Source organism: Monocercomonoides exilis (assembly GCF_001643675.1).
Source record: "Monocercomonoides exilis strain PA203 chromosome Unknown scaffold44-821271, whole genome shotgun sequence".
NCBI classification, from domain to species: domain Eukaryota; phylum Preaxostyla; order Oxymonadida; family Polymastigidae; genus Monocercomonoides; species Monocercomonoides exilis.
The window spans coordinates 543037-570821 of NW_027150589.1; the positions used below are offsets into that span (position 1 = coordinate 543037).

Below are 27785 nucleotides of genomic sequence, written 5' to 3' on the forward strand. Positions count from 1 at the left end.
GCTCAGAGGACTCAACTGAAATGGTGGATATTGGTGCAGGTGATGCATGTTCCTCAGCTGTACTGCTTGATCCGTCAGAATGATTCCTCTTCGATCTGGGAATGTAAGGGATAATATCGTTAACGTCACGGAAAATCGATTGCTGTGAAGGATTTGCTTTTTCGCAAATTGTTTGCGCCTACAAGAAAAAGGTAAAATAAAAATAAAAATATGATAATTCAATGAAAAACGATAAAAGATTCAAAAATCTCTATGTTACACAACTCTATCTTCTATACGATTAAAATCAAGCTGTTTTTGTTGGAACAATCCCTGAGATTGAATGGAAGGAGATTGTTCAGTAATATAAGACATAACATAAAGGGTCTCCTTTTTCTTGTTTTTAATCTCTCTTTGAAATCTTATGAAATCAATATGAAATATAATAATTAACTTCTGATAATATATTTTCTTAATCGAAGTGTTTATTGTTTTCTCTAAACTATGGGCGCAAACATTTTCATACCAAAATTTGTGCAGCGTCAAAAATAACTTTATCTAATCCAATATGAAGAGTAATATTTTTCTTTGTTTCTAAAAATATGTGCTTGTTGTTAAGGTTAATAAGTTATTATCCAAACGAGACAAAAGATAAAAAAATAATCCACAAACACAAAACGAAAAAATAAAATTTATTTTTTGAAATTTGCAAATTGCTAATGGAAATTGCATCAAAAAAAAAAAACATATAAAGCTTAAAAAAACTACAATGAATAATCTCAATTGATATGAAATGAATTTAACTTCTCCTGAGAGCATCAATCCTTGCCTGTAAATCTGCATCGCTTGCTGGTGTTGCGGAAGATGATGCAATGGAACCAGATGGAGTTTTCATCTTTTCAAAGTAATAAAACAAAAAATATTACATCAATAATGTATCCAACAACATCAAAAATCATACATCAGATCCGATAGTTATGCTAAATTCATCCAAAACACTTTGAATAAGTTTTTCTGATTCTTCTTCTTCCTATATATTTTTAAATCGTAAAGGTTTATTTTGAAAAAAAAATTTCAATAAAATTATCAAACATCATCTTCTTCAAAAGCATCGTCCATTGCATCTTCCATCGTTTCCATTTTCATATCCATCGTTTCGCTTTGCTTTTGAAATTCCATCATAATTTTGGACATTTCTGGCGCACTTATTTTTTTGTTCATTTGGGTCATGATTTTCGTAACTCCCTTCATACATGTTATCATGGCCTCTTGACTTGAAGCGGTCTAAAAAAAAAATTAATTAATTAATTAATTAATAAAAATAAGTTCAAAAAATTTTTTCTTCAGAGAAAAAGAGAAAAGAAGCTTAAATATCAAACTTGAATTCGAAGTGATAATGCATTTAGATTTGTTCTCATTGTATACATTCGCTGAGTTGCAGCTCTTGTTCGAAGAATATTTTTCGCAATAATTTTGCACGCTCCCTACGTATTTAATAAAAGGTGATGTGTAATTGTGACACAAATATCTACAAACGCTGTGCCCTTCTTTTGCAGCCTTTTTCAACTCTGCACCATGTCTTTGTTCTTCCTGCTGAAGCCTGGTTCTTTCTCTATCTATTTCTCTTATAGCTTTTTCTATTATTCTTTTATTTTGTCTAATTTGATCCTTTGTGTTTGCTGGTTTTGAATCTCCAAAAATACCCATGTTGAATGATTTATTGATCTGTTCCATAGATATTCATAAAGGAACATTTTTGTGAAACATTATTAATTTCAATAAAAGATATATACAAAATGTTTATCTTTAAAAAAATGAAAGAAATGATACATAATGCAGATTCACACCATTATACCCAAATCAAGTATTTGAATTATTATTTACATAACTTATTTTCGTTTGTTTCAAGTGTATTTAAAAATTATTTCAATTTCTTTTATGTTATCTTTTTCACTAAATGTCTTTTAGTCGATGAGCGAGCAAAAAAAGCAGACAGTGAGTGATGATCAAGATTTATCATCAAAAATAAATGATGATTTAGTACCAAAGAAGAGAGGAAGATCACAGAAATCAAACACAAAAAAATCAAATGTCGATACTGCGAAAAAAGAATCAAAAAGAAAAATTGTTTCTGATAATGATGAATCAGGAACAAGTGATGATGTAGATGATATTAAAGTTGTTAAAGTTGTTCAAGATGTGAAACGACCTCAGCGCAAAGCTGCATCTGATGCCATAACTGCAATGCATGCATCTGTTATAAAACAACCGTCATCGCCAACATCACCTCAGAAATCAAGCAAGCATCCCAAAGAACTTAAGAAAAAAGGTGAAGACAACGATGAGCCAGGATCTGCCAGTGCAAGTTCTTCAACACAGCAATCTGAAGATTTGTCTGGAGAAGAAACACACCAGCCAGTACATCCTGGGAGTCGAAAGTTTCTTGGTTTTCATCAAGAAACTGAAGGAAGCTTTGACAAACCAATCAAAAAATTGATTGGAAGATCAATGGCTATTTTCCTTCGTAGCTGTCGTTCGTGGAACGCAAGGACTGTGAAAGATAGTGAATATGAAGAATTCCAGAAAGAAATGAAAAGGCGGGATATGAATCCATTATTAGTTCTACCACACGGCAGCTATTTGTGTAATTATGCTACTGCAAATCAAGATCATTGGGAGAAATCAAAAAATGTCCTAATAAGCGAAATGACAATTGCAAACAAGCTTGGCTTGAAGATGGTGAATATTCATCCAGGCTCAACAAAGAACGAGATATCCAGAGCAACCGGAATAAAACGCATCAGCCAAGCGATCAATGCAACCCACAAAGTCAAGGAAACCGGAGATGTTATGGTTATTATTGAAAACACTGCGCATCAGGGAAAGACAGGCAGCATTGGAGCGAGTTTTGAGGATTTGGCGGAGATTATCGAAGGAGTAGAAGATAAGGAAAGAGTTGGTGTGTGCTTGGATACGTGCCATCTTTTCGCTGCTGGTCACGACATTCGCACAAGAAAGGGGTTTGCTAAGGTTATGCGCCAGTTCAACCGGATTGTGGGGCTGAAATATTTGAAGGCGTGTCATTTGAATGACTCGCAGGGGAGCTTCGGTTCTGGTATTGATCATCACGACATCCCAGGAAAGGGTGCAATGGGAGAAGAGGTATGAATAATTTGTTCAATAACCTTAAATTTGTGTATGTGTTAACATTTTATGAAATGCAAACTCCTGAGCTATTTTGAATATATATTCAATTATTCTTTTTTCTTTTATTTTTGCTTTTTATTTGTAATTTTTTTTTTATTTTATTTTTGTGATTGAATTGTTTAACTTTGGTAATTGTTATTGCTTGTTTATTACCAGCCATTCAGATATGTTATGAACAGTGATCTTTTCAACGACATCCCACTTATCATTGAGACGCAGGAGATGACAAATGACATTCTTCGAAGTGTTGAAATGATGGAGACTGGAGAGAAAGAGGAAAATGACAGCAATGAAGAATCTGAGAATGAAAAGATGGAAAAGGAAGAAGAAAAGGAAGAAGAAAAGGAAGAGAAGAAAGAAGTTAAAGAGAAGAAAGGGAAGAAAGGGAGAAAGGAGAAAAAAGTAAAGGAGGAAGAAGAAGAGAAAGAAGAAGAAATGGAGAAAGAAGCTGAGGAAGAAGATATTAAAGAAGTTAAGAAAAAGAAAGCTTCCACGAAAAAAGATACAAAAGAAGTCGAAAAGATCGAAAAAGAGAAGAAAAAGGAAAGAAAAACTGCAAGCAAAGAAAAGAAAGAGCCTGAAAAAAAGGAGAAAGCTCCTGAAGTGCATGAAGAAGCAAAGCATGAAGAAATTAATGTTGAAGAGTTCGGTAGTGAAGATGATAGAAACAAGAAAATGCGAACAAGATCATCAGTAAGTTCAAAGCCTGTTGCTGCAGCAGCACCAAAACCATCTAAAAAGTCTCCAGCAAAATCGAAACCAAAGAAATAATTACATTTTTATGAAGTATTGTGTTTCATATCTTGAGTACTTTCATATCTCTTTATTTTTTCTCATTACACTTTTCAATTTTATTTTTACAAGTTAAATAATTTCATCTGTTTATGAAAATCACTTTGTTAAACTCAAATATATTTCTGGATTTGATATTCGTGTAAGCTTTGTGAAATATATTGCATTTCCTGTGATTGCTGTATGTATTTGATACGCATTAAACTCATTCGTTTAGAAAAATTATGTGCTTTTCTGATAGAATCAAATATTAAACACAAAACAAATATCTCACATTGTTAAAATATTGAATGATGAAAAACAAGAACTCTGAATATTTATGAAACAAATGAAAATATCTTTGTATGTTATAATGATTGTTTTTTATTATATTGAATATTCTTTTGATTGATGTTATTTTGAAAATTTTTTATCCTTGAATCAACATGAAATATTGTTGATATATATATTGCTTTTTTCATGAACTGAGGATAGTTGTATTTTCCACAGTCATATTGTTTTTCAATTCAACAAATAAATGTGAAGTTCAATAGACAAAATAATCTTATAAAATTTCAGTGATCCTTTTTGATTCATGTTTTTCAATCAAAATGAATGAAAAAAGTTGGTTTTGAAGTTATCAAAAATGGGCTTGATGAATAAAGCATTCAAATAAACATACAAAAAGATCTTTTTTGAGGAATAAAATCACTTCATTAAATGATAAGAATATCTTTTGCAAAAACGATAACACAGATTATTCATCACATGAAAGTGTTCTTTTTTCACTTGGCAGATCCTTTTTGAAATCATTCTTCAGTTCGAGTTTTGATCAAAATTTCAATCCCAATGGAATTTTGAAAAAATGAACTTCTACGTTTAATGCATGCAGCACATGATGATATTTGACAGAAATTTAATTTTTTCTAAATCCCATTGAGATTAAAATTTTGGTCAAAACTCGAACGAAAGTCTGATTTCAAAAAGGATCAGCCACTTTTTCAAAAAAGAAAACGTCATTTGAATGAAACTGATTGCGGTTTCATGCAACTTTTATTTTCAAAAATTTTATGTCAAATAATAAAGAATAATTATTGAATATGAAAAAAAGAATAAAATGCATTTAATGTTAGAAAATTTTGATGAATAATAATATTATCACATTTATTAAATAACATTAAGACAATTCTTTTCAGATAAAAATCAAAATAATAAATAAGCAAGTTCGTTTTAATCTGGAGATTTCCGATAAATTCTTGCAATTAATCAGTTTAACATCGGTTATTAATTAGTTGTGTGATATTTTCTAAAATCATAACTTTTTTCTGTGTGTTTGTAATAATGAAGATTCTTTATTATTTGCAAAATAATTTTCTTTCAAATTTTAAATGTTTGAATATCGTTTCAAAAGCGAAAATTAGATACAAAACATAGAACTGGCTTCTTTGAATTGATCTATCACTTTTCAGTGTTCATGTGTTAATATTCGAAACGTTTGGGGCAAAATATTTCTCTTTTTGCAATATCATAAAAAAATTATGGACTTTTCATTGACTTTTTGTATAAAAATAAGACAATAAAAATGTGTCCATTTTTTGACATTCGAAAAATGTCACAAAACTTTTTGTTTTGATTTCAATGATGCCTGTTAAAGGGAACGAAAATCAAATTTGTTTTGTTTTCTGAGAAAGTGAAATAAAGTTATGAGAGAAACAATTATTTAATGCCTTGTACAAAAAAAGCTTGAAAGACCGTATTTTCCCACATATATTTAAATAGAAAAACACTATAGTTTTTGAAATCATATTTTTTCAATCACACAATTCGAACAACAAAAAACAACTTGTATTTGAAGATTTGCATTCCTGTCAAAATCAGCAAAATCGATCACAAGAACGCATGAAAAATTATTGGTGAAAATTTTTGATTCCAGACTTTCTCAATCAAAATTGAAGAATTGAATGTTTGTTGTGATTGGTTATGAATGAGTAATGAAAAGTGGAAATGCGAATAACAAACAATTGCATTTCATTTTTTTTGTTAACATGACCATTTGAAACAACTGTGAAGCATTGAACATTTGATTGAAACTTTTCCTTTATTGTAAGTGTGAATAAGGGTGGACACTTTCAATGACTGTGGACAGTAGCATAATCTCAACAACAGTTGATAGTATCATTTCATCAATTAACCCAATTATTCCCTCAAAGAATATGAACAAAAACGAATTGTTTATATCACCAATTTAATTCAAAAAAAAAAATCACATTAAATTTATTTTTTCTTTTCAAAGAAACAGGGAGAATCTTATTCATTTGAGTTTCTCCGAAAACAAAAAATGTGTTTCTTTATTCTAGGAAGTAAGTTGTTTCATTTTTCGATGGCTAATTAGTTCATATTCGTTGAGGGAATAATTGGGTTAATTGTCAAAAAACAATTATCAACGGTTGTTGAAATAATGCGACTTTCCACAGTTATTGAAAGTGTTCACCATTATTGACACTAGCAATAATAATGAAAAACTTTTTCAACCATCCATTCTCCGAAAAAAGTTCAAATTTCTAATATAGTCAAATATGTTTGTTTTTATTTGATTAAAATTATTTTATGATGAAGTGTGTTCGAACATCAAAAACAGAATAATAGAATAAAAAAAGGGAAAAAAAAAATCCAAAAATATTTACTTTTTCTCTCAAAAACAAGAAACACATATTTTTCTATGAAAAAGTGGTTTCTGTTGATTTCAAGTTCGCATATTATCAAAAAATAAACAAAATTCGAAAGTGATTGAAGCGTTACTTTTTTGAAATAAAGAAGAATTAATCGAAACGTTAGAAAAACATTTCTCTTTTTAATTATTTTTTCACGAACAACATAATTATCAAATATCAAATTTGTGCTTTATGGCTTTATATTTTTGCCATTTAACACTTTTTTTTTTTTCATTTTTGAAAACTGTGAAATGTTTTTAAAAATAATATTTGACAACCAACGCAGATGAAATGAAACAACGCGGTTGCCCAATAAATAATTACATTTTTATCATTTTTGATGTGGATCTAGATTTGGAGCCTTTGCTTTTAGTTCTCATTTTTTGAGCTTCAATCATTTCTTTTCGTTTTGCTTTTGCTTCACTCACCCACACAGCGTAAGTGCCTCCTCCACATCCGTTCCTAATTGTATTCGTCAATTCTTTTAATGCTATTTCAATTTGCTCTTTCACATTTTTCTTCCCTCTCAGCAACTTAATGCTTTCTCTCTTTTTCTTAAGTAATTCAGATTTTGCCCTCTTTTTGGCATCAATTGCAGCAGCATTTCCATGCGTACGACGTCCAATCTGATTTGTAACATTCATTCCATCAGATGGTGCTGCTTTAATCTCAGTCCATCGGCTCATAGATACAACACACACTAACACATCTGAACGATATGCATCGAATTCTCTCATAAACCTCCTTTGCTCAACTGTAGATCCCACAGCTGTTTCTTCTTTTTTATCGCTTCGATTGCTGCTTCTCTCTGAAGAGAAAGCAGAAGCAGCAATAAACTCAACAAATGCATTCAGTGCGCGGAGAATGATTACGCATCGCTTTGAATTCACATGCGGATTACACAACCAAGTCAATTTATTTACTGCCCACTGCGAGATCAGAACAGGCTCCCTGTCAAGTCCTTCCTCTCTCTTCCTCACCACCATCATAACACTGCGACTGATGTGCAGTCCAATCAGTGCATTAACAAAGAATACAGTTGCAGATTGGTGCAGTTGGCTAACTTCTTGCCTTGTGCCTTGGATGTACTTCTGCGACTCGCTGAGTTCATTGTGAGTCAACTCCACTCTTTCTCTGATTACGTCTCTTTGGCGGATCATTTCGCGCAGCCTGTTGCCTTCAATGTCCCTACCTGTCATTCTGGTTGGCACCACACCCATCTCAACAAGTGCAGCTGGCACTGCACTTGTCCTTCCTTCGCCAAGAGATCCGCTGTTCATCCCACTGCCAATCTCTGATCCTCCTCCGTTTTTCAGCCTAAGCTTTTTCCCTCCTAACATTCCTCTAAGGAAACGATATTTTGGCATTGGAGGAACTTTGCTTTTCTTTCCTAATTCAACTGAATACTGAAGCATTCTGAGCATTGCAAATAACACGCGCCGAACTGCACTAACATTCAAAAGAGGATTGCTCTGAGATTGCTCATTCTCCATTCCATCAAGAGTCATTGGATGCTTCTGTGCTTTTTTATCCCTTGCGGGAGTGCCCATTTTATTCATTGCTTCTTTTGTCGATTTTCCTTTCTTTTTCTGTGTGAGCTCATCAATGAAGCACTGGATATAAAAAGTGGCAAAACCAATTAATTGAACAGATGAAATAACGCTCGAAGTTCGTATGCTTCGGATGCCTTGAACCACAACATCCCAAATGGAAGGCACAGCACACACTGCACAAAACAGAGCTTTTCTTCCATTTTTGTTTAGAAAGTCATCTGTTTCTGCTCTTCTTCCCCTCGAAACCCAGCTGCTTGTTGTCTTGCTCTTAATCATAATTGACGCACTACTACACAAAATGTCTGCTACTAAGCAAAGCACCTGGTTTGTCTCCTTTGCAATCTCGATCTCTCTCATCCTCAGCCCTTCCTTTCTTCTTTCTTCCATTGCAATTTCTGCATTTTTCACTGCTTCCTCCAAATCTCCAACGCGCTTTCTGAATGCAAGCACAGTTGCTCTTTGGCTTGGAGGAAGTGAGTTGAACAAGGCAGCTTGCGATGAGGGCGGAAGAGATAAGAATTGTCTTACAAGTGGATCATCAATCTTTGCAATCTCTGTCTTCATCTGAATCTTCATCTGGGCGGATAAAGAAAGAGATTTTTCTTTCACTTTTTCTTTAGAAGGCTGTTGTGAATGCTGTTGATGTGCTTTTTTAGATTGGCGAAGTGGAGCTATTGAAGTGTTGGATGGAGAAGGTGAAGGTGAAGGTGAAGGAGAAGGAGAAGGAATTGGTGATGAGGCAGTTCCACTGAGTGCAAACAAATCTGCATCCATTGCTTCGTCTGATGCTATTCGACTATCAATTTCTTTTGAAGATTTGTTGTTTTCATCATCTTCCATTGCATCTTCCTTTGAGACCATCTCTTTTTCATTTGCTCCCAATTTCTCTTTTTCGGATGTTTCTTTGCGTGCATCGTTATAATCTTCTCCTATACTGCTGCTGACATCCTCACTTTCTTCTTCTTCTTCTTCCTCATCTTCCTCTTCATCTTCTTCTTCTTCTTCCTCTTCTTCTTCGTTGGACTCATCATCTTCAAGATCCTCTTTTGATTCTTCGCTCGATTCAATCATGTCCATCTTATCATTATCATCAGATACAGAAGCAGATATTGCTATGTTCTCTTCATTATCTTTCATCATTTGCAACTGTTTTTTGCCGGAATGCCTTCGTCTTCTTTTGTTATTAAATTTCTTCGTCTTTTCAAATACAAATGCCCCTCTCTCAATTGCTCTATCCATCTGAATCAGAAGTCCCTTTTCCTTGTTAAACTGCTTGTGAAGATGCTGCACATGCTTTTCAGCTCTCCATTCTGCTTCCATAAGTGCTGCAGATAGTGTTTGACACACTTTTGATAGAGTATCAGGAAGAATCTGAATCAACGGTGGCTTAATGAGTGTGTTCTCAGCGTGCTTATGCCAATCAGGAGGTGATGATTCAATTGTGCACAGAGACAGCCAACGTGGAAATGTTGCTCGTGGATTCATTGTAGCATACTTTGATTCAGCAAGCAATGCTGCTGTTGTGTATGGATCTTGCTGCTCCGATTCAGTTTCGTTGTTTTGCTCAGATGCAAACGAATTGTCTGAAGACATGTCATCTCTCACAGAATGCGCAATGATTTTCAATGCCGAAGGTAAAAGCGTCACTTTTGGCTGATTGAAATACGCGATTGACTTCAGATTTGGTATTTCAACGCATTGGTCTGACCCGATTATTGGTAGAAGCTCGTTCAATTCTGGCAGCGCCATCTGCTCAAACAGCAACTCAGAATTATTTCCACGCAATCTGCTTTTTCCAACTACAATAGTCGATCCAAACATCAGCCGCTCTTTGAATGTGACAGACAATGTCATCAGAAGAATTGGGAGAATTCTCAATGCCACAGCAGAGGTTGCAGTAAGAGTGGGGCTTTGAAGCTCATCTGCCGAATGGGCAACGATAAATTTCTTTCCATTTCCTCGTAAAGCTGATAATCTTTGCTGTAGATGCTGTTCATCAGCTTCGCTATCGCTCGTTGACTCTGAATCGCTTGTATCTGCTTCATTTTCATTGGAATCCCCAAGTTCTGACTCTTCAACCTCACTTTCTTCATCTGCATCTTTCTTGTTTTGCTTTGATGTTGCGAATTGCGTTGATTTTTGCAATTGCTCAGAAGCACCGCGATTATCTTTCTTCTTCTGCTGTTTCTTGTTTTTCTTCTTTTCGGTTGAGTGGTCATTTTGCTCAGCTGAGTCTTGTTCCATTTCATTCGATTCGTAAATGTTCTTCAGCCAAACCTGCAACATTTTGACGATCTGAGTCAATTGTTCTGGTCCGCATCGAGAAAGAAGAATGGAAATTGTTCTTCGCAATGCCTCAAGTGGCTTTCCGTAGTCTTCTTTTGCCAAACGAGCTGCCAAGTTCATCAAAAGCATTGCTGCCTCGTTTGCTACAAACTCAAATGGAAAGCGCAGAACCAGCTGAGTGATGCAATCGATGCCAGTTAGTCTGGCTTCAGGCTGTGAGTGATCCAGTACAGTCAGCAGCTTTGTGAGATGGAAGCGTATTTTGGATTCAGTCAGAGGATAATGCAGAAGGAAGTAAAGATAACAGTGCCCAAGCACTCTTCTCACCTCGACTGTGGTTGTAGAGGCATTAAGCATAAGATTAGAAGCAGAGTCCATAAGACTGTACATTTCTATACCCATCACTCTCAGTACAAGCAATGCCTTCAGCAAGGAGAGAGCTGCCATTTGTCTCCTTGTTCGGAATTCTCTTTGAGTTTCATCGCTCACAACGAATGTTGATGTTGTGGTCGTGCCAATCAGCTCATTTACATCACACGTGACAAGATTGACAAGCATTCCCAGTTGAGAATCTGTGAAAAGAGAGCTTTTTGCGATTGATTTTAATTTCCTGTTGCCACTTGAAGATGACGAACGCCCATAAGATCCTCCTGATTGAGATTTCTTAATTACTCTTCCATCTGAAGTAACCAAAACTCCTTTGGAATCACCATCTTCATCATCCTCATCATCTTCTTCATTGTAATAAGCAAGGCCACTTCTTTTCAATTTTTGTCGTTGTTTGTAGCTTTCTATTTTCTCTCTTGAAAGTGGATTTATGCCAATTTCTGTTAAAAGCAGCCATTCCCATGTTGAAGTAATCTCTCGAAGCGATTTCTCTCGTAATTTTGCACCAAATCCTTCCTCAAACATACCCATCTCTTCATCGTCTTTGCTAAATTCTTCCTCTTTCATTTCATTTTCATTGGCTTCTTCGATTTCCTTCTGCTTCTCTGCTTGTTCAGCGATAAGTGCGTGTGTGGATACCAGCGCAGTCATTGCATTATAGGCAGCCTGAGAGAATGCTGCTGCTTTTTCTGCTCTTTCGTCAGCTCTCATTTTGCCGCCCATTCCAGCTGGTCCCAATCCATCGATGATTCCACTCCCAGCTCCACTCACTCCACTGCGTGTCTCGTTGATGATGACAAAAAGAGGGGGTGAGAGCTGTTTGCGTGCTCGATGCAAGTATCTGTGCAGCTGAATGGAGTTGCAGATGAACGGACGAACAGAAAGGAGAGTCACTCGGCTTGGAAGCTCCTTTATCCACTGAGGCAGACGAGAGAAGAGAGAAGATGCTTTCTTCTTCTCTTTTTGCAACATTGCATCAGATTGCTTTTTGAATTGCGTTTTCGAAAGAGCCGATGATGATTTGACTGTTTGAGTCTCTGCAGGCGCATCATCATCATCCTCTTCTTTTATGTCAACTTCCATTTCTTTGCTTTCGACTTTCACTTTCTTTCCCTCATGCTCCTTTGCAGAGTCTTCCATTGCAGCTTCCCCGAGAGTTGAGTCAGGTGATGCAATCTGCTTGATCAAAGGAACAATCTTTCTTCCTGGATCGCCTGTTGCAAACAGCTCCTGTCTGAATGTTGGCAAAGCAGTCAATTCGATTTCCTGCAATTCTGCTGCCAAATATCGCTTCTTCTTCCGCACTTTCACCTCTTTCTCTTTCCCTTCCCGTTTGTATTGCTTCGTTTTTTCTTTTGCATCTTCAATTCGCTGCATTTCATCAACTTCATCAAGTGGTGGATGAGGCGGCAGATTTGGAAATTGAAGCTGCAAAATTTGAGAGATTGAACGCAATGCAAGATGAACAAGTGTGTCACTTCGTTGGTCATCAATTGTCAGAACAAGACCAGGAAGAAGAGACAAAGAAAGCTCTTCAGCAGTGAGCGGAGGAGTAGATAAATACTTCTTGCTCCATTGCTTTTGAGTTAAATTCTTTGTTAAAGGAATTACAAGTGAAGAAGAAGAACTATTCTTTGAGCTTTGTGCTTTTGAATTTGATTTTTCAGACTTCTTGATGCCTTCGTCTCTGTCAGCAAGCAATCTCAATTCATTCGTCTCTTTTTCAGAAGCAATTTGGAATCGATCATTCTTCAAGAACATCCACAACATCTCCAATGCAAACTCGCAAATTATCTCTTTCTTCGCTTTTGACCGCTTCGATTCCTCAACAGGGGCAGTGTATATTGTGCCGGCTCGTGGAGGCTCTGCTGGAATGAGAAGAAGATCCTTTTCACTCACCTTCATCGCTACAATTTCTCCGTTCTCTGTCACAATCTGCTTTCCAGTTAATGTTCTGCCAGATGAAGTGAGAGATAAGTTTGATGCAGTCGTAAGCACAGCTGTACCTTTCTTTATCATTTCTTCTGTTTGATCATTAACTGAATCACTCTTTCGCATTCCACTGATAGCAGACAAGCCAATGTTGCCAGCAGAACCAAAAGAGAACTTTCCTGTGCCTCTGTCTGGTGTTGCATAGTAATCCTGCTTGTTGTATTCGATGTTGTGTACGTAGCTAACAATGCCGCGTTCTTCATCTACAATCATTTTTGTTCCCAAATGAGCTGTATCGATCTCTTCTCCATCAATTGCAAACGATGAAAAGCCTGATGATGATGAGGAAGAAGAAGAAGAAGCTTGCTTTGCATCATTTGCGCTTTGGAGGTAGATTGAAGAAGAAGAAGGAGCCAAGTTGAATTGCTTCATTCTCATTCTTTCTTTTGCAGCACCAATCATCGAGTTTGCAATGAATGAAGATGCAGACTTTGATTTTGCCTTGTTCGATGCTGTGCTTTGATCATCTGTTCTTTGGATGGAAACTCCCCACAATTGAACAAGAACATCACGCTGCATTTCCCAGTGACTGTACTCTCTTTTCCAGTGCACAAGCTCTTTCGGCAGCAATTTGCTTATATCTTTCTCAGACTCTCGCTCAAATACAGCATAAATCGACTCCACCACAAAAGAAAGGAATCTTCGTGGCCCATTCAACATGTGCTGCAAAGATTGATTGTTCGATAAGTTAATTTTTGAAGCGGAACTTGACTTACTTGATTCATTAGAGCTTGTTGAACGCGATACTTTTTCCAGTGTCATTTTCTCTATATCATTCAAAGTGATAGATGTCGATATAATCCACGGGTTGGCAGACAGTCCTTGTGTCAGGCGAGTGAATGACTCCCTCACTTTTGAATGAGTCTTTGCATCGTGTGAATCAAGAAGAACTTCACTCAGCCGATCGATCATAACTAGAATCCCATCAAAATCGCGGATGAGCTGTCCAGCAAATGCCAGAATGTCGTATCCATGCACACGCCGCATCTCAAAGTATTTGCTTGCCAACTTCTTCACCTCTTTCTCGTCAGCTTGCGTGCCAAACATTTCTCGTATCACTATTTCTGTCAGTTCAGGAAGGCAGTAGTCAATTCCTCCATCAGGAAGAATAGGCACATTTGATTCGATTTTTGAAGGATCAACTGAAGATGAGAAAGTTGCTTCAATTTGTTTCTCTTCTTTCTCTTCTGCAGTTTCTTGTTTTTCAGCTTCACTTTTCTCTTTTTTGTTGTTTTCCCCTTCCATTTGCATAATGTTTCCTTCATCATCTTCTCCAGCCCCATCAACAGCGTCTTCTTCTTTATCGAGCAAATCTCCAAATCCACTTTCCGATTCACTTTCACTTATATCTTCATTCTCTTCATCATCAACACCCTCATTTTCTTCCTTCACATCTCCTTTTGTTTCATTCATTTTTTTGCTTTTTCTTTCCATCTTTTTCTGCTCTCTCAGCATCTTTTGCTCTTTCCTCTTCATTTTTTCTTTCTTCCTTTTACTCAAAACGGCCAGTCCGTTCCGCCTCAAATACCTCTTCTCTCTTTCCACCAGCCTTTCCAGCATTGCTCTCACGGTACAATTCAGCACATGCACCTGATACCCTCTTGTCAGCGTTCTTCTCAATTCCTGCACCATAAACCCAAAGTAAAGTGGCCCCATCACATCAACCACATCAACAACAGCCTTCCTCACTGCATTTCTAATGGCTTCTTCCTTTGATTTCAGATGGCCACAAAGAGATAGCACAAGCTTAGGGAAATGAAGAGATAGAAGTCCTGTTGATGAAGGAAGTTTTTTCAAGAGCTTCACAACAGCCACTGCAGCTCCAAGGCGAGCAAGTCCGACTTTGTTGTCGTTGTCTCCTGAATCCTTTTTCTTCCTGCTTGCTTGACCATCTGCCTCTCCATCATCTTCTCCTCCTTTGGACCTTCTCTTCTTTGATCCTGAGCCAAGTGTTGATGTGTGTAGCACTCCACTTGATCCTTTACCATCTGTTGTATACAGACCTGTGTCTTGCTCAAAGGCAGTCAGGACAGAAACTGTTGGATCAAGTGTATCTACAAGAGACAGAAGCATCGGAAGAAGATGCTTAGACAATCCACTGACGATGCGACGAGATAACTTCACTTGCAAAAACTGTTTTTTCTGCTGCATTTTTCTGTATCTCTTTTCTTCAGCTGTTTCATTCTGCAGCAATAACTTTTCTTGCTCTTCTTCGAACTTCAAATATTCTTTGTCTCCTTTCTCTTTCTTTGATTTAACCTTCATCATTCGCTCACTCTCCTTCTGCTCAGCATACTCAATGCCACTCACCACGTGGAAGTGCCACGCATCCAGCCATCCAGAGATGATCTTCAGGAGAATCCGTTCGCTTCTTGGCTGCCTCTTCACAAGAATCAAAAAGCGTGACAGAAGAGATGAATAACTCTGCCACGAAATTGTGTAGGCGATTGCTTTTAATGTCAGTTGTGCTTGGAATGATACTTTTTCGTATGTGAATGAATCGCTCAGTTCGATGGCTTGGTGGATGAAAAGTGGAAGGAAATACGAAATGAGATGATTCTCAGAAAATGGAATTAGTTGATACGTTTTGTCTGCTGGACTTGCTTTGACAATTGATATATCTGCTTGCAAAGGAGCAACGTTAGCAGATGCTCCTGTCGAATTATCAGATTCAATATCCATCTTGTTTTGATCAGAAGAAGAGGCTTTCTCATTAGAATTCCTTTTCTGTTGGGCTTTTGCCAACATTGCTTCCGTTTTCTTCTTTGCTTCAAGTTCGATTCTTTTCTTCTCATCTTCACATCTTTTCAATGCTTCTCTGAACAGAATGTGCGCTCTTATCTGTTTCGTTGGATGCGATTGAGACATATTTGAGAAGAAGTCTTCATCACGTGTGGTTCTGCAATGTGCAAAGAGTGAAATTTGATTTGGCTTTGAAGAACTTTTAATCGCTTTTATCTCCTGTTGTATTTGTTCTTGCGGTCTGTAAATAAGCTGCTGCAAGTCAGGGAAGAGACGAGGCATATATCGCACAAAGAGAGAGAAGAGAGAAAGAGCATCTCTTTGAACAGACTCATTTTCAGACACAATTAGCTGCTTGACTTCGGGAATAAGCACAACACGAAGCATCTTCGACAGAACATCTGTGGATATTACTGCTTTCGTAAGCGAAACAGCTGCAGGCTCAACACGCTTTGAAGTTAGTTGAATAGAAACTGATGGAGCAGACGTCTCGTTTTCTGTCTGTTTTAAAGGATGTTCCAGTAACTCTGAAGCGACAATCGAGCTTTTGAGTGCAGAACAAGCAGACGAGCGAAGAGTGACGATTGAACAGCGCATGTCAACACACAATTGGCTTAAGAGGATCATCCACACTCCCCTCAAATGTGGATGTGCAATGAGATATGGAGTTGTTGGAGGTATGCTCGATTTTTGAGGAGATGAGATTGAGCCACTCATTTTTTGAGATTCAATCTTTCGAAGCTTCTTGGCTGAAGAGGTGGATGAATTTGCTTGCTGCTTCATAATTTGACTTTCTGCAACATCTTCCTCCATCCTGTTCTCATCCGATTTTTCATCACCAAGTGTCTTAACATTCTTTTCATCGATACTGTTTTGTTCTCCTTCCTCTGCTAACTGTTCCAACACTCCACCAGCTTGTTCGAAAAACTGTGCAGCCTCCCGATGGGCAGCCACTCTTCTGTCAACATCTGGTTCATTTGCAACAACACGCGAATCGACAGAGTTCATCTCCTGAATCATCTTTGCGACCCATTTGATCGCATTCACTTCATCACTTGTCAACATAAACTTTATAGAAGTATGATAACTCCTTTCTTTTTGTGATGCTCCATAATTCTGTTGACTCAATTTTTCTTGTTCGGATTCTTTGAAGTGGTTGTCAACTAATACGGATACAGTTTCTATTGTTGCACACAGCTGCTGTCGAGTTGAGAGGCACAGAGGAGGAACAATGGATGGATTCGAAGATGTTCTGAGTGAATAATGTTGGATAAGCGATCGGACGAATGGAAGTCTGGCATCACCAATGTCTTCTGCATCATCCATGAAATCCTGCTCTTCTTCGCTTGCTTCATCATCATCAGTGAGCTCATCATCATCATCTTCCTCATCTTCTCCATCACTCAGACCAGCAGCCCTTCGCTTCTTCTTTTCATTCTCCTTCTTCTTCTTCAGTGCAGCAAGATGTGCCTTCTTCTCTTTCTTACTCTTCAGCTTTCCTGCTGATCCTCCTTTCACTCTCGACATCTCAATCTTTTTCTGATCTGTTTCACCAAACAATGGAGGAACAACAAGCAGAAGCTGGGCAAGACGGCGAGTGTGAGATTTCAGAAGAACTGAAATAGGAACAGAAGCAACGCAACACCCATATGCTAGAAGGAGAGTGTGGTGCTGGGAAAGAGGAGAGAAAGGAAGGAGCGACAAAGACAGACTCGCCAGTTGAGAGCGGATGGAGGTTAAGTCAGTGGAGCTCAGAACGAATGGAAGAAGAGAACAAGGAAATGGAACAGAACGTATCATTGTTGTAGGCTGTACGTCGCTTTCAGCGACAGATGAAATATTCTGTTTAACAAGAGAAGTGCCAGCATCAGCCATTGGAGCAACAACAGCAAGAAGAGAGAGGACACGATTGGCGAGTGGAGTGAACTTCACTTTCCTTTTTGATTTGAGATCGAAAGAGAACGAAGAAGAAGATGAAGAAGAAGCTGTTGAGAAGAATGTGTCTGGATTAGCAGACACATCAATCTGGAGAAGACGGCAGATCAACAGCTGAAGCGAGGAAAGAAGCATCGAAAGAGACGAATGGAGAGATGGAACAATCAACTGCCCATTAATGAGCCTCAGCATGTTGCTAGTCAAAACACCAGTTTTTCTGACTGATCCGCTTTTGGTTTGAGAAGAAATTTCTGTGGCATTTTGATTTTCTTTTGAGTTATCGTTGAAGTTCGACGAAACAGATGATGAAGATGCTGTCAAAGCAGGTGTGGCAAGCTCAAAGACAGACTCAACGAAAGAAAGAACTGTTTCAATAGATTTAATCTGTTGGGCACTTAATGGAATGCGGCTTGCAGATGATGCAGTTGAAGAAGAATACGAACGAGGTGGCTGAACATAATTTGGTTTGGATGCTGTTTTTGATGATTTCTTTGGAATTGATAGAGAAGTTTGTGAAGGTGATGAAGACAAAGTTATGTTTGATGCTATTGTTGAAGTCTCAGTTTGCTCAGCGTTCTTTGATTCCTCATTCTCTTCAATGAGGTTTTCTGGCTCTTCGACAATTGAAGCAATATCTTCTTGATCCCCTTCAACAGGTCCTTCAACCAATTCATCGCCTTCTTCTTCATTTTCATCTTTATTTTGTTCATCTATTGCTTCTTTTTCTTCGATTTCCAAGACGTCTTTTTCTTCTTCATCTTCAACTTCTATTCCGCTTTTATCGGAATCCATCTTATTCTCTTCATCTTCTTTATCCTTTATGTCCATTTCCTTTTCTTTTATGCCTTTCTCCTTTGCCTTATTTGCGACAGCTGCTTCTTTAATGATATCTTCTATCTTTCTTCCATTTCCTCCTCCAATGAATGCAGTCAGCATGGAAACAGCAGAAGGCATCAGAGGAGCAAAGAAGGGGGTGTCCAATGCAACAAGAGTAGAAGATAAAACAGGCGAAGCAGAAAGAGTGGAGATGAGGGTGATGATTGATGGCGGAAGAGGGTTGACAAGAAGAGAAGGAAGCTCAGAATGTCTGAGTGTTGACATCGAATATGAAGACAAGGAAGATGCCATCATATCATCTTGTGACACTTTCATAGGAGCAAGATATCCTGCTTGAAGCGAAGCAAATATGCAATGATATGCAAACACACTCTCAGGTGCATAATCCTTCACCAACAAACTGCTTTCAGATGTTGTTGCATTAGTGCTGCTATTCTTTGTCTCTTTTGATGGAGCCACGGCAAATGGGAAGCATTGAGTGAAGCCAGACAGCAACGTGTTGATGAGTTTGATGCTCAGCTGCCTCAGCTCATTCCACTTCACTTTCTCTTTGCTGTACATTGAAAGCAACCGCTTGCGCTTTTTGTCTCGCTTCATCGATGCAATTGCTTCTGAATCAGACACTTCATCATCATCTTCCTCTTCTTCTATTTCCTCCTCTTCTTCCTCTTCTTCGTCTTCATCATCTTCTTTTTCTTTCTCGCTTTCATCGTCTTCTTCCTTTTCTTCATCCTTCTCCTCTTCCTCTTTCACAGATTCGTTTTCTTCCTTCATTCGTTCCAACTCCATTTCAAACATTTGCTCTTCTTCTTCTTTTCCTTCTCTTTTAATCTCGCTGTTGATTCGTTTAATGCGCTCATCACACGAGACAGCACGGCCAGTGGACATGAACAGCATCAATGCAGCGACAGAAGAGAGAAGTGGAATGAATGGATGCAGAAGAGAGGACATCGATGTCAAGAGTGCCTCAAAAGTATTCAGAATTCCTAAGCAAAGCTTTGTGGCTGAGCTTGTTATGAGCGTTGAATTGAACACATTGATGATTGTTGACAGATACTGAAACGCAGAAGTTGAATCAAAAATTGCATTTGCAGCAGCTTCTGATGTTGCGGTGTTGGATGAATTTGATGCATCAGATAACAATTCTGGCTGTGTATTCTGAGGATATCGATGCTTTGAATATATTTCTGGTGTGGGCACATAAGTTGGATGCAGAACAGACAGAAACAGCTGCTGTCTCTGTTGGTAGAGTTCATATTGAGACAGCCCACTTTCTGATTTGTGTGAAGGAAGGCAGAAACCAGACTGCTGATTGAATGAGAGAGAAGATGGAACAGAAGGATCCAAAGAGGAAGAGGAAGAGGAAGAGAAGAATACAATCCTCTGCAGAAGACGAGTGAACATGTCTTCTTCTGTTATCAGCTTCAGATTTATTCCACTCTTCTGCTTCTTTTTCTTCTTCCCTTGCTTTCCGTCTTCTCCTTCATCTTCTTCCTCCTCATTCTGTTCATTCCCCTGCTGTGCTTGCATGAGCTCCTTCACTGCCTTCTCATTCGCTGCCAGCAGAAGAGGCTGCAGCGGGTTCAGCATCAGCGCCATCGACGTCAGAAGCTCAAAAGGCGACTCCAACGTCGACAGAAACGTGAACACGGCTGCTCTCCTCGTTTGCATCCATCCTTTCCCTTTGCTTTTGTGCTGCCTCACAAACTTCCTTCTGAATGCTGCCCCAAACAAGACACGAGAAATAACTCCAATCAATAGCTGTCTTTCGTTCGATGGTTGAAGAGTTGGCATTTTAGATATTGTTTCTTTGACTTTCCGAGCAGAAGCATCAGATCTTTTTGTGATTGCTGTTTCTTTGCCTTCTTCTCCTTCTCCTTCTCCTTCCTCCTCCTCTCTTTCCTCTTCTTCCTCATCCATTTGTCCCTTTCCGCTGATAGAAAGAGTAGTCAATGCATTTCTGAACAGTCTGTCATCAGTCAGATTCAACAGCTTCTCCTTCTGTGCAATCAGAGCAGGGCTGTTGAAGAGGAATATGCACTCCAAACACAACTTCTGCACATCTGCATCAGAAGAAGGCAGCAGACGCTGCAAGATCAGCCACAAAAGCCTCGAATGTGTTGCCAGAAGTGGATGATGCAGCGCTCGGAATGAAGAAAGCAGCTTGAGAAATGAGAGAAGAACGGTATTGGCCAGTTTTGGAGGCACAGAACGCACATGCAAAGCAGGCGGCGAGCGAGATTTATTCTTCGGACGAGAAAGAGTCAGAGCAGTTGAAGCATCAAAGCTTGCCATTTGAATGCTCTGTTCTTTTCTTTCAGAAGTTGTATCAATTCCCTCTTTGTCTTTGATCTTTTCTGTGTCTTGTTGGATTTCTTCAATCACAGGAGCTCCGATTGCCTTTCTGTTAGATTGCTTCTTCTGCCTCTGCAGCTCTCTCAACACAGCCAGTGCAGAGGGAGACAAAGCAGAGCTGTCGAAGCTCATAGCTGTTCTGTTTGAAGATGAAGTGAATGAATGATAGGCAGACACGCACTGCAGAAACAGACAGAACCACTCAATCACCCAACAGCCATACCATTCCACACAACCAGCAGACATCGTGCCAGAAATCATGGGCTGAGACACAAAGAGAGAGGAAGAGAAAGAAGAGAAGGTGATCGGCGCTCTCTTCGAAGACAGGACTGATGGATGGATGCGGATAGAGCGATGCAAACGAAGAGCAATATATGAAGATGGAATAAGATAAAAAGAAGAAGAAGATGATGACAATGGAGAAGTTGAAGAAGATAACAATCTTCCCAGTAGTATGGAAAACAGATTCAGTGTATCAATACGAGAAATAGGAGCAACTTCCTTTGACTGCAGCTGTCTTCCAGCAGTGTCTTGTGTCTCCTTCAAGTCATTCGTGACGATCACTCTGTTCACCTCAGTCAGTGCAATCATCGCCTGCTCTATTCTGAGTGGAACACTCGTCACTCTGTCATCCATCACCCACGACGAATACGAATAAGTTGCTGTAAACAGGGGAGACAGACTCCACAGCATCTGCACAGCTATCCTCTCTCCTTCTCTCTGCTGCTGCAGACGTGTCTCCCGCTCCATCGCCTTCTCCTTCAGATACTCTGCCTTCGTCTTCTTCACTCGCCCTATCTCTTTTTCAGGAACAAGCCCATATTTCTTCATGATCCACAGCTTCCTCCTCTCTTTTGCCTGCTCTATTCGTCTTCTCTTCGCTATCTTCTGTGCACGCAGTCTTTTTGCTCTTTCTTTGTCTTCATCTGGTGCCAGACCCATCCACTGCCTCCAACTTCTTGCATTCTCTTTCCTCTTCTTGCTCTCTTCATCATCTTCATCTTCATCATCTTCCTCTTCTTCCTCATCCTCGTTGTAGTTATCCTCCTCATCTTCATAGTCATTCTCTCCATCCACATCGAGAACAGGCAGATATCTTGTGATTGGCTGTATCTGCGGTCTGAACAGCGCATAGAACGAGGCTTCTGCAAACAGAGCAAGCACTCTGAAGCCCAAAGAAGGCGGTGCATTTGGTGGAGTGAACAGAATGAGTGAAATGGGAGCATTTTCATCCAAAGGAGATTGAGATTGCGGCTTCTTCACACGAGACAGAAGCTCCTCTGCTGTTTGCTTGGACTGTTGGACTGTCTTCTGCCCAATAAGATAGAGTGAATGATCTTTAAATGAATCATTTGCCAGACTGAAAGGAATCAGCTTAAATGAACTGGATGAATTGATAGAAAGAACAATTGACTTAATTTCTTTATCTTCTGATGCATTTCCATCAATTCTATCTTCATTCTCAGATATTTCACTCGAACTGTCTTCATCGCTGTCACCTTCATCATCTTTCCCAACAAAACTGTCTTGCAATGCCTTCATCATTATCATGAACTGCCTTTCGCAAATTGCTTCTCTTTCTATCAGAACAGACCGTCTGATCCAACCAGCACCTCTCAGAGGCATCGCCGAAAGCAGAGCATCACTCACATCTCTCTCAGGCACATCAGCCAAGACAACATTCTGTTCCATCACAGTTCTGATTGAAGAGCCAGATTTCTGCTGAATTGAAGGAGCAATCACAGAAATAGCAGCATTTGCAGCGGCTGTCTGAGTGCTGCTCCATTCTCTCCGCAGCCTCTCTTCTGCTGCCACGATTGTCTGCAGCAGAGTAATTGCTGGCTTCCACACAGTCTGCATTGGAAGAGACAGGAGAGCTGTGCAGAATGCAGAGATCACAGCAGAATAGCCTGAAGTGAAGAGCGTTGGATGGCAAGCAGAGGAAGAGGAAGATGTGCGAGAGGGAATCTTCTTCAGTATCGAGTTGAGTGACTGCATGATTGAGTGATGAGAGAAATGGCACTCGTCCTTTGTTGTTCCAAGAGAATTGACAATTTCCTCTCCTGTTTTCTTCTTTTGTTCAGCACTTTGACTTTTCTTCTGCTTCAATTGCCCATTCTCATATGTCTCATTCATGTCGATGACATCCTCACACACTTGCAATGGCACCATCAGTGCTTCTATTTTGGATGCAACAGACAGAAGCAGCTGCTGTATTCTCTGAGAGGCATCATATGCATTGGACACATCCTCCATCACTCTGTGGATGGGTGCTTGGATCAGGGCAGATGAGAGAACAAGAGACTCCATTGAAGAAGAAGAAGAAGATGTCGATGAAGGAGGTGGCAAAGAAGAAGAATTTGTTGTTGAAGATGAAGTAGTAGAAGAAGAAGATGATGATGATGAAGATGATGAAGTGTCTGATGGAGTGAAGTGGAAGAGGGAGTGTGGAAGTGGCAGTGGAATTGTGTGATATGTGTAGTTGTATCGAGAGGGAGACCATTTCGCCTGGTTAACCAAACCACGTGGTTGAATCACAACTACAGTTGACTCTGCTCTTCTGCTAAATTCATCTTCTTCCTCTTCCTCTTCCTCCTCTTCTCCAGCATCTTCTTCATTTTCCTCTTCTTCTTCTTCTTTGTTCTCAACCCCTTCTTCCTCACTCTGCTCCATTTTGTTTTCATCCTCGTCTTTCTTCGTCGAACTGTCATTTTCCGTCTTCTTCTTCTTCTTCTTCTTCTTCTCATTTCTCTGTCTTCTCAATCTTGCTCTCCTCTGAATGGCTCTTCTGTCTCTCACTCTTTCTCTCTGTGTCTTCTCTCTCTCTTCCAGCAGAGGCAGTCCTTTCTCCCTCAAATCTGCATAGTCGCCAGTTGTGTGGAGGATAATCTCGCTCATCAGAGATACCTCCAGCAGATCATGAAGAACAGAACAGCAGGCAGAGGATGAGTAGGAGGAGGAGGAGGAGGAAACCTTAGATAAAGAAGAAGAAGAGGAGGAGGAAGTGATTGAAAGAGCAGCATTCATCGCAGCCTCTTCCACTTTCTTCTTCTCCTTCAGCTTCATCCTTTTTCGCCATCGTTGGAGTCGCTTTTTCCGCTGTTCAGGTGCTTCACCTGGTATTTCTTTGAATGTTCCACTTTCTTCTTTAGTTTCTTTCCCTTCCTCTTCTTCTTTGATATCTTCTTTCTCTTCTTTCATTTCAGTCAAGATCTTCTTTCCATCTTCTGATGATTGAATATCCATTGTTCCATCTTTTCCCTCTATTTTGTCTGTATCAGAAGCAGTCTGCTCTCTGAAGAGCATGTCGAGTGAAGGCAGAGGAGCAAACAGACAGAGCAGTCTCAGTGCAGCTGAACGGGCGAGTGTGTCTTCGGAAGAGATGAGCGGAGTGAGCATTGTGAGAATGCCAATGGAAGGAGTGCTGGGGATGAATGGCAATGAGGATGAGATGGAAGAGGAGGAGGAGGAGGAGGAGGAAGAGGAAGAGGAAGAAGAAGAAGACTGAGTCGTAGAATTGAGTGTGGAGCGTGTAATCAACTCTGATGTGCTATTGGAAGGGAAAGGAACGGGAACTGCATCCAAAAGAGCAGAAGTGGAGAAAAAGGAAAAGAGAAGATGAAGCACATCAGCAGAAACAAGGCGATGTCTGTTTTGCTTGGCGAAAGTTTTCATTTCTGTGAGTGTTGAGCAGAATGGTTGATTTTGAATAATCATATATGTATTTGACAGAAACATAGAAATTGCATGTCAGAAAATTCGGAAATTCAAAATAATTTCATTACGAAAAAAAAGTAAAAATAAAAAAATAAAATAAAAAAATAAATGAAAACGTTCAAATATTAACAACATTAGTTATAAAAGCATAATTCCAAGAAAATGAAATAAATTTACAATTTGACATTCTTTCAACAATTTCAAACAAATCAATGTTCATTTTCAGTTATTCAAATAAAAGTATACATTTCAAACAGAGTCATACCATCATTCCCCTTCATCTGATCCAAAGACGAGGCAGAAGTGAAGAGCGGGTCGCAGCAGAAGCGGTAGACATCGCGAAGGACAGAATATGTCTCAGCTGCCCAGCCGACGACAGTTGTGTTGGAAGGACACAAACACAGCAGTGAATGCATCCTCCGCAGCACATCAGCAACCGAACGGGACAAGTCAGAAAAGGAAGGAAGAAGTGAATACAGAGAATAGTTAAGTGCATTTTGTGAGGATGATGATGATGATGATGATGATGAATTCACAGAGGAAGATCTCCAACGTGTGATTAGTGTTGGTGGAAGAAAAGAGAGGCAAACAAGCAACGAAAGCAGAAGGCTGGCTGATGTGTACAGCGATTGGCAGTACAATCCGATAAACAGAGGATGAACGTCAAATGGAGAAGACTCATAAAAGCTATATTGCTCTTTTGAGGCAGCTCCGGCAGAATTCCCCTGACTGCCAATGCTTTTGCCTTTCTCTGCTGCAATTTGAGAAGCGAAATGAAACATGAACGAGTGGCAGAGCTGAGTGAATTGCAGAGATGCATTGGCAAAGTCTGTGCACAGGCGAATCACACTCATAATCTCTATTTCTGCTTGTGTGAAGAGCGTCTCCTTTCCATTCTGTTCTTCTGCTTGTCTTGCAGCAAATACTCGTTCAGCCAATCTGAATTTTTGATCATTCTCTTCTCTATCATTTTCATCATTAACTTCATTGGAGTCTGCCGTTGAGAGAAATTCCATTGAAGGGTCAATAATCCGATCCCGTTCTGTTGCATCAATAGAACCAAAAATGCTGCTCAGCAAATAAAATGCTCCACTTGTACAGATTGAAGAATATCCGCTTGTTTCTGTTTTATCGCTTTTCCATGATTCTCCTCCATTTTTATCATCATCAAATTGCACAGTTTGCGATTCCTTAATGGATTCCAACGCTAAAATAGGCGTAAAGCTTCGCTGCAAAATTGTATGCGCTTGTATTGGAAGCAACGAAAACGAAGGAAATGGCTGAAATCGCACATCGCTTGAAAACATCATGTGAAATCCGAAAGATGATATCAGCGATTCAAATAACTTATTTACAGAAGTTGTAGCAAAACCAAATATCGCTATAATTTTATCATTTGAAGCAAATGTTGTAATACTACCGAGATCTGTAAATTTTGAAAGATCTCCAAAAGTCATGAACGATTTGATCGAAAAAACCAGTTCTGATGGGTGCAATTCTAACTTCTTATTACCTTCTTGAATAGTTCCATTCTTTTTTGTCAATGCCATATGAAGAATATTTCGTAACGAAAACAACGAACTTCCCAAAAGAGTGTTCCTTTTGTTCAAAGCATTGAAAAATGTTGATATAGAATTTGACACAGCCAATACGGAACCATCCTCCATTGCATTATATAAATCTTAGAAAAAATTAAAAACATTTGCGAAACAGTTTGCAATAGTAAAAGTGAAAAAATAAAATATTTAAGATTTTTCAATTCATACTTTTAATGTCATCTTGGAATGTATCCCAAAGCAGCGAATCATCTTTAAAGAATAAAGAATCAGGAACATTGTTGATCTTTTAATTTGAAAAATTTAAAGTATTTGGGGAAGCAATATTTGAACATTTATACAAAGAAACTTAACGGAAAATTATATCCTAAAATAATTCAAACAATTCTATGTATCATATCCTTGCTATCATTATTACCCTGTTGACGAATTTTTGTTTGCTGCTTATTCAAAGTTTTTGAATGTTTATACATAAATGCTTAACCATACTTTTGTTTAAGCAATTTTTATTCGTTCATCAATTTTTGAAATAAAGTTGCAAATAACACACAAATTTTTATTAAGTTGAAATAGTCCTCAATCTGATTTAAATGAACCAAAGTTTGTTCTTTATATGAATTATGAAAATATTTTCTATTATTTAAAGTTCATCTTGCAGAAAAAAAAAAGAATGAAATTTACGTGCTTCTTAAGTGTTCATAATTATATATTTCATTCTTAACATTTTAGTATTCATTGTTTTGCCTGTATCATTGAGGAATGGTAGTTTTCAATGAATTTTTATTTCTCATTCTAAATGAAAATCAAAAAACATTATCAATATATTAGATGAATTGCACAATTTTTGTGTAATTGTGAAATTTTCGAAAAATTTTGAAATTCGTATATGTTATTTTGAAATAATCAAGAAATTTTGAAATTTTTCAGAAAAATTGAAAATAAGGCAGTGATTTTAAGTTCCACACACAAATTTCAAGTTAAAAAAAAATTGGAGGAAGATCTTCATTTTTTGCATAAAAATTGTGATTTGCAAAAAATTATTGGAAATTTGTTGAAAATATACTCATTTATTGTCTACGCACTTTTCATAACGTTCACCAATCAATAATGTGAAACAAATCGTTAATAATAATTTTATTCCAACCTCAAAAATTAAAATTTATTAAATATTATATCACAAGTTTTTTGTGATTGTTGATATATTTTTGTGACAACAAATGATTGTCAATATTTAAAACATCAAATATTTCAATGGAAAAAAATAATTTGAAAATGTTTTGTGATTTTCATTGACTGTAAAACGATGAACGCAATCATTGAAAACAATCATTAATAAATCGAAGCAGTTCCTTTAATGAAACAAATGACATTCAATGCCTTTTAATGTTTGAAAAATTGACAAAAACAGATGATTGAGAGGAATAAATCTGCATTGTTGTCCGATTCATAAAGTTGGTTTCCATTTAACCACAACAAATTTGAGCCGAAAATGAACAGAACAATTCATAGAAATGATTTTCCACTGGAAAAAAAGAAAAGAAGCAAATATTCACAAACGATTAACTGTTTTTTTGTTTCTTTTTGAATAAATGACTTTCTTCTACTGTTATATCTCTTCACGTGGCAATCAAATCACTATTGGTGGATCGTACGGTCGCTTGAATAATCTGAGCTAAATGTGAAAATTTGTTCAAAGTCTTATTAGACAAAATGTTGATTAAAAAGGAAATACAACAAATTTTTGAATCGTTCTATCA

The 27785-nt window shown here is 38.2% G+C and overlaps 3 protein-coding genes across 3 annotated transcripts; 1 reads left to right on the forward strand and 2 right to left on the reverse strand.

The window, feature by feature from the left end:
* Positions 1–425: 425 nt before the first annotated feature.
* MONOS_16838 (Vacuolar protein sorting 2 (Vps2)) lies at positions 426–1706 on the reverse strand. Its single transcript, XM_067869706.1, has 5 exons — positions 1516–1706; positions 1359–1463; positions 1072–1263; positions 941–1009; positions 426–874 (listed from the first exon to the last, which is right to left on the reverse strand). Exons 1-5 carry the CDS (start codon positions 1684–1686, stop codon positions 779–781), a joined length of 633 nt encoding a protein of 210 aa, XP_067721961.1. The 5' UTR covers positions 1687–1706; the 3' UTR covers positions 426–778.
* Positions 1707–1836: 130 nt separating this feature from the next.
* On the forward strand, positions 1837–4530 carry MONOS_4708 (DNA-(apurinic or apyrimidinic site) lyase, AP endonuclease 1). Its single transcript, XM_067874804.1, has 5 exons — positions 1837–1876; positions 1948–3141; positions 3343–4159; positions 4220–4320; positions 4453–4530. Exons 2-3 carry the CDS (start codon positions 1951–1953, stop codon positions 3955–3957), a joined length of 1806 nt encoding a protein of 601 aa, XP_067721962.1. The 5' UTR covers positions 1837–1876; positions 1948–1950; the 3' UTR covers positions 3958–4159; positions 4220–4320; positions 4453–4530.
* Positions 4531–6696: 2166 nt separating this feature from the next.
* On the reverse strand, positions 6697–25929 carry MONOS_4709fu4710 (putative U3 small nucleolar RNA-associated protein 20; the record flags this gene model as incomplete). Its single annotated transcript, XM_067874805.1, has 2 exons — positions 6697–24432; positions 24738–25929. 2 exons carry the CDS (start codon positions 25927–25929, stop codon positions 6989–6991), a joined length of 18636 nt encoding a protein of 6211 aa, XP_067721963.1. The 3' UTR covers positions 6697–6988.
* Between the last annotated feature and the right edge of the window lie 1856 nt (positions 25930–27785).

What these genes read in the sequence shown, in the direction of transcription:
- MONOS_16838 (XM_067869706.1), bottom strand. Translation starts at nt 1,686, where the DNA reads ATGGGTATTTTTGGAGATTCAAAACCAGCAAACACAAAGGATCAAATT. An exon ending in CATTATCACTTCGAATTCAA is followed by an intron (nt 1,264 to 1,358) that starts GTTTGATATTTA and finishes TTTTTTTTTTAG; the next exon opens with ACCGCTTCAAGTCAAGAGGC. An exon ending in ATGCTTTTGAAGAAGATGAT is followed by an intron (nt 1,010 to 1,071) that starts GTTTGATAATTT and finishes AAAAATATATAG; the next exon opens with GAAGAAGAAGAATCAGAAAA.
- MONOS_4708 (XM_067874804.1), top strand. Translation starts at nt 1,951, where the DNA reads ATGAGCGAGCAAAAAAAGCAGACAGTGAGTGATGATCAAGATTTATCA. An exon ending in AGGGTGCAATGGGAGAAGAG is followed by an intron (nt 3,142 to 3,342) that starts GTATGAATAATT and finishes GTTTATTACCAG; the next exon opens with CCATTCAGATATGTTATGAA.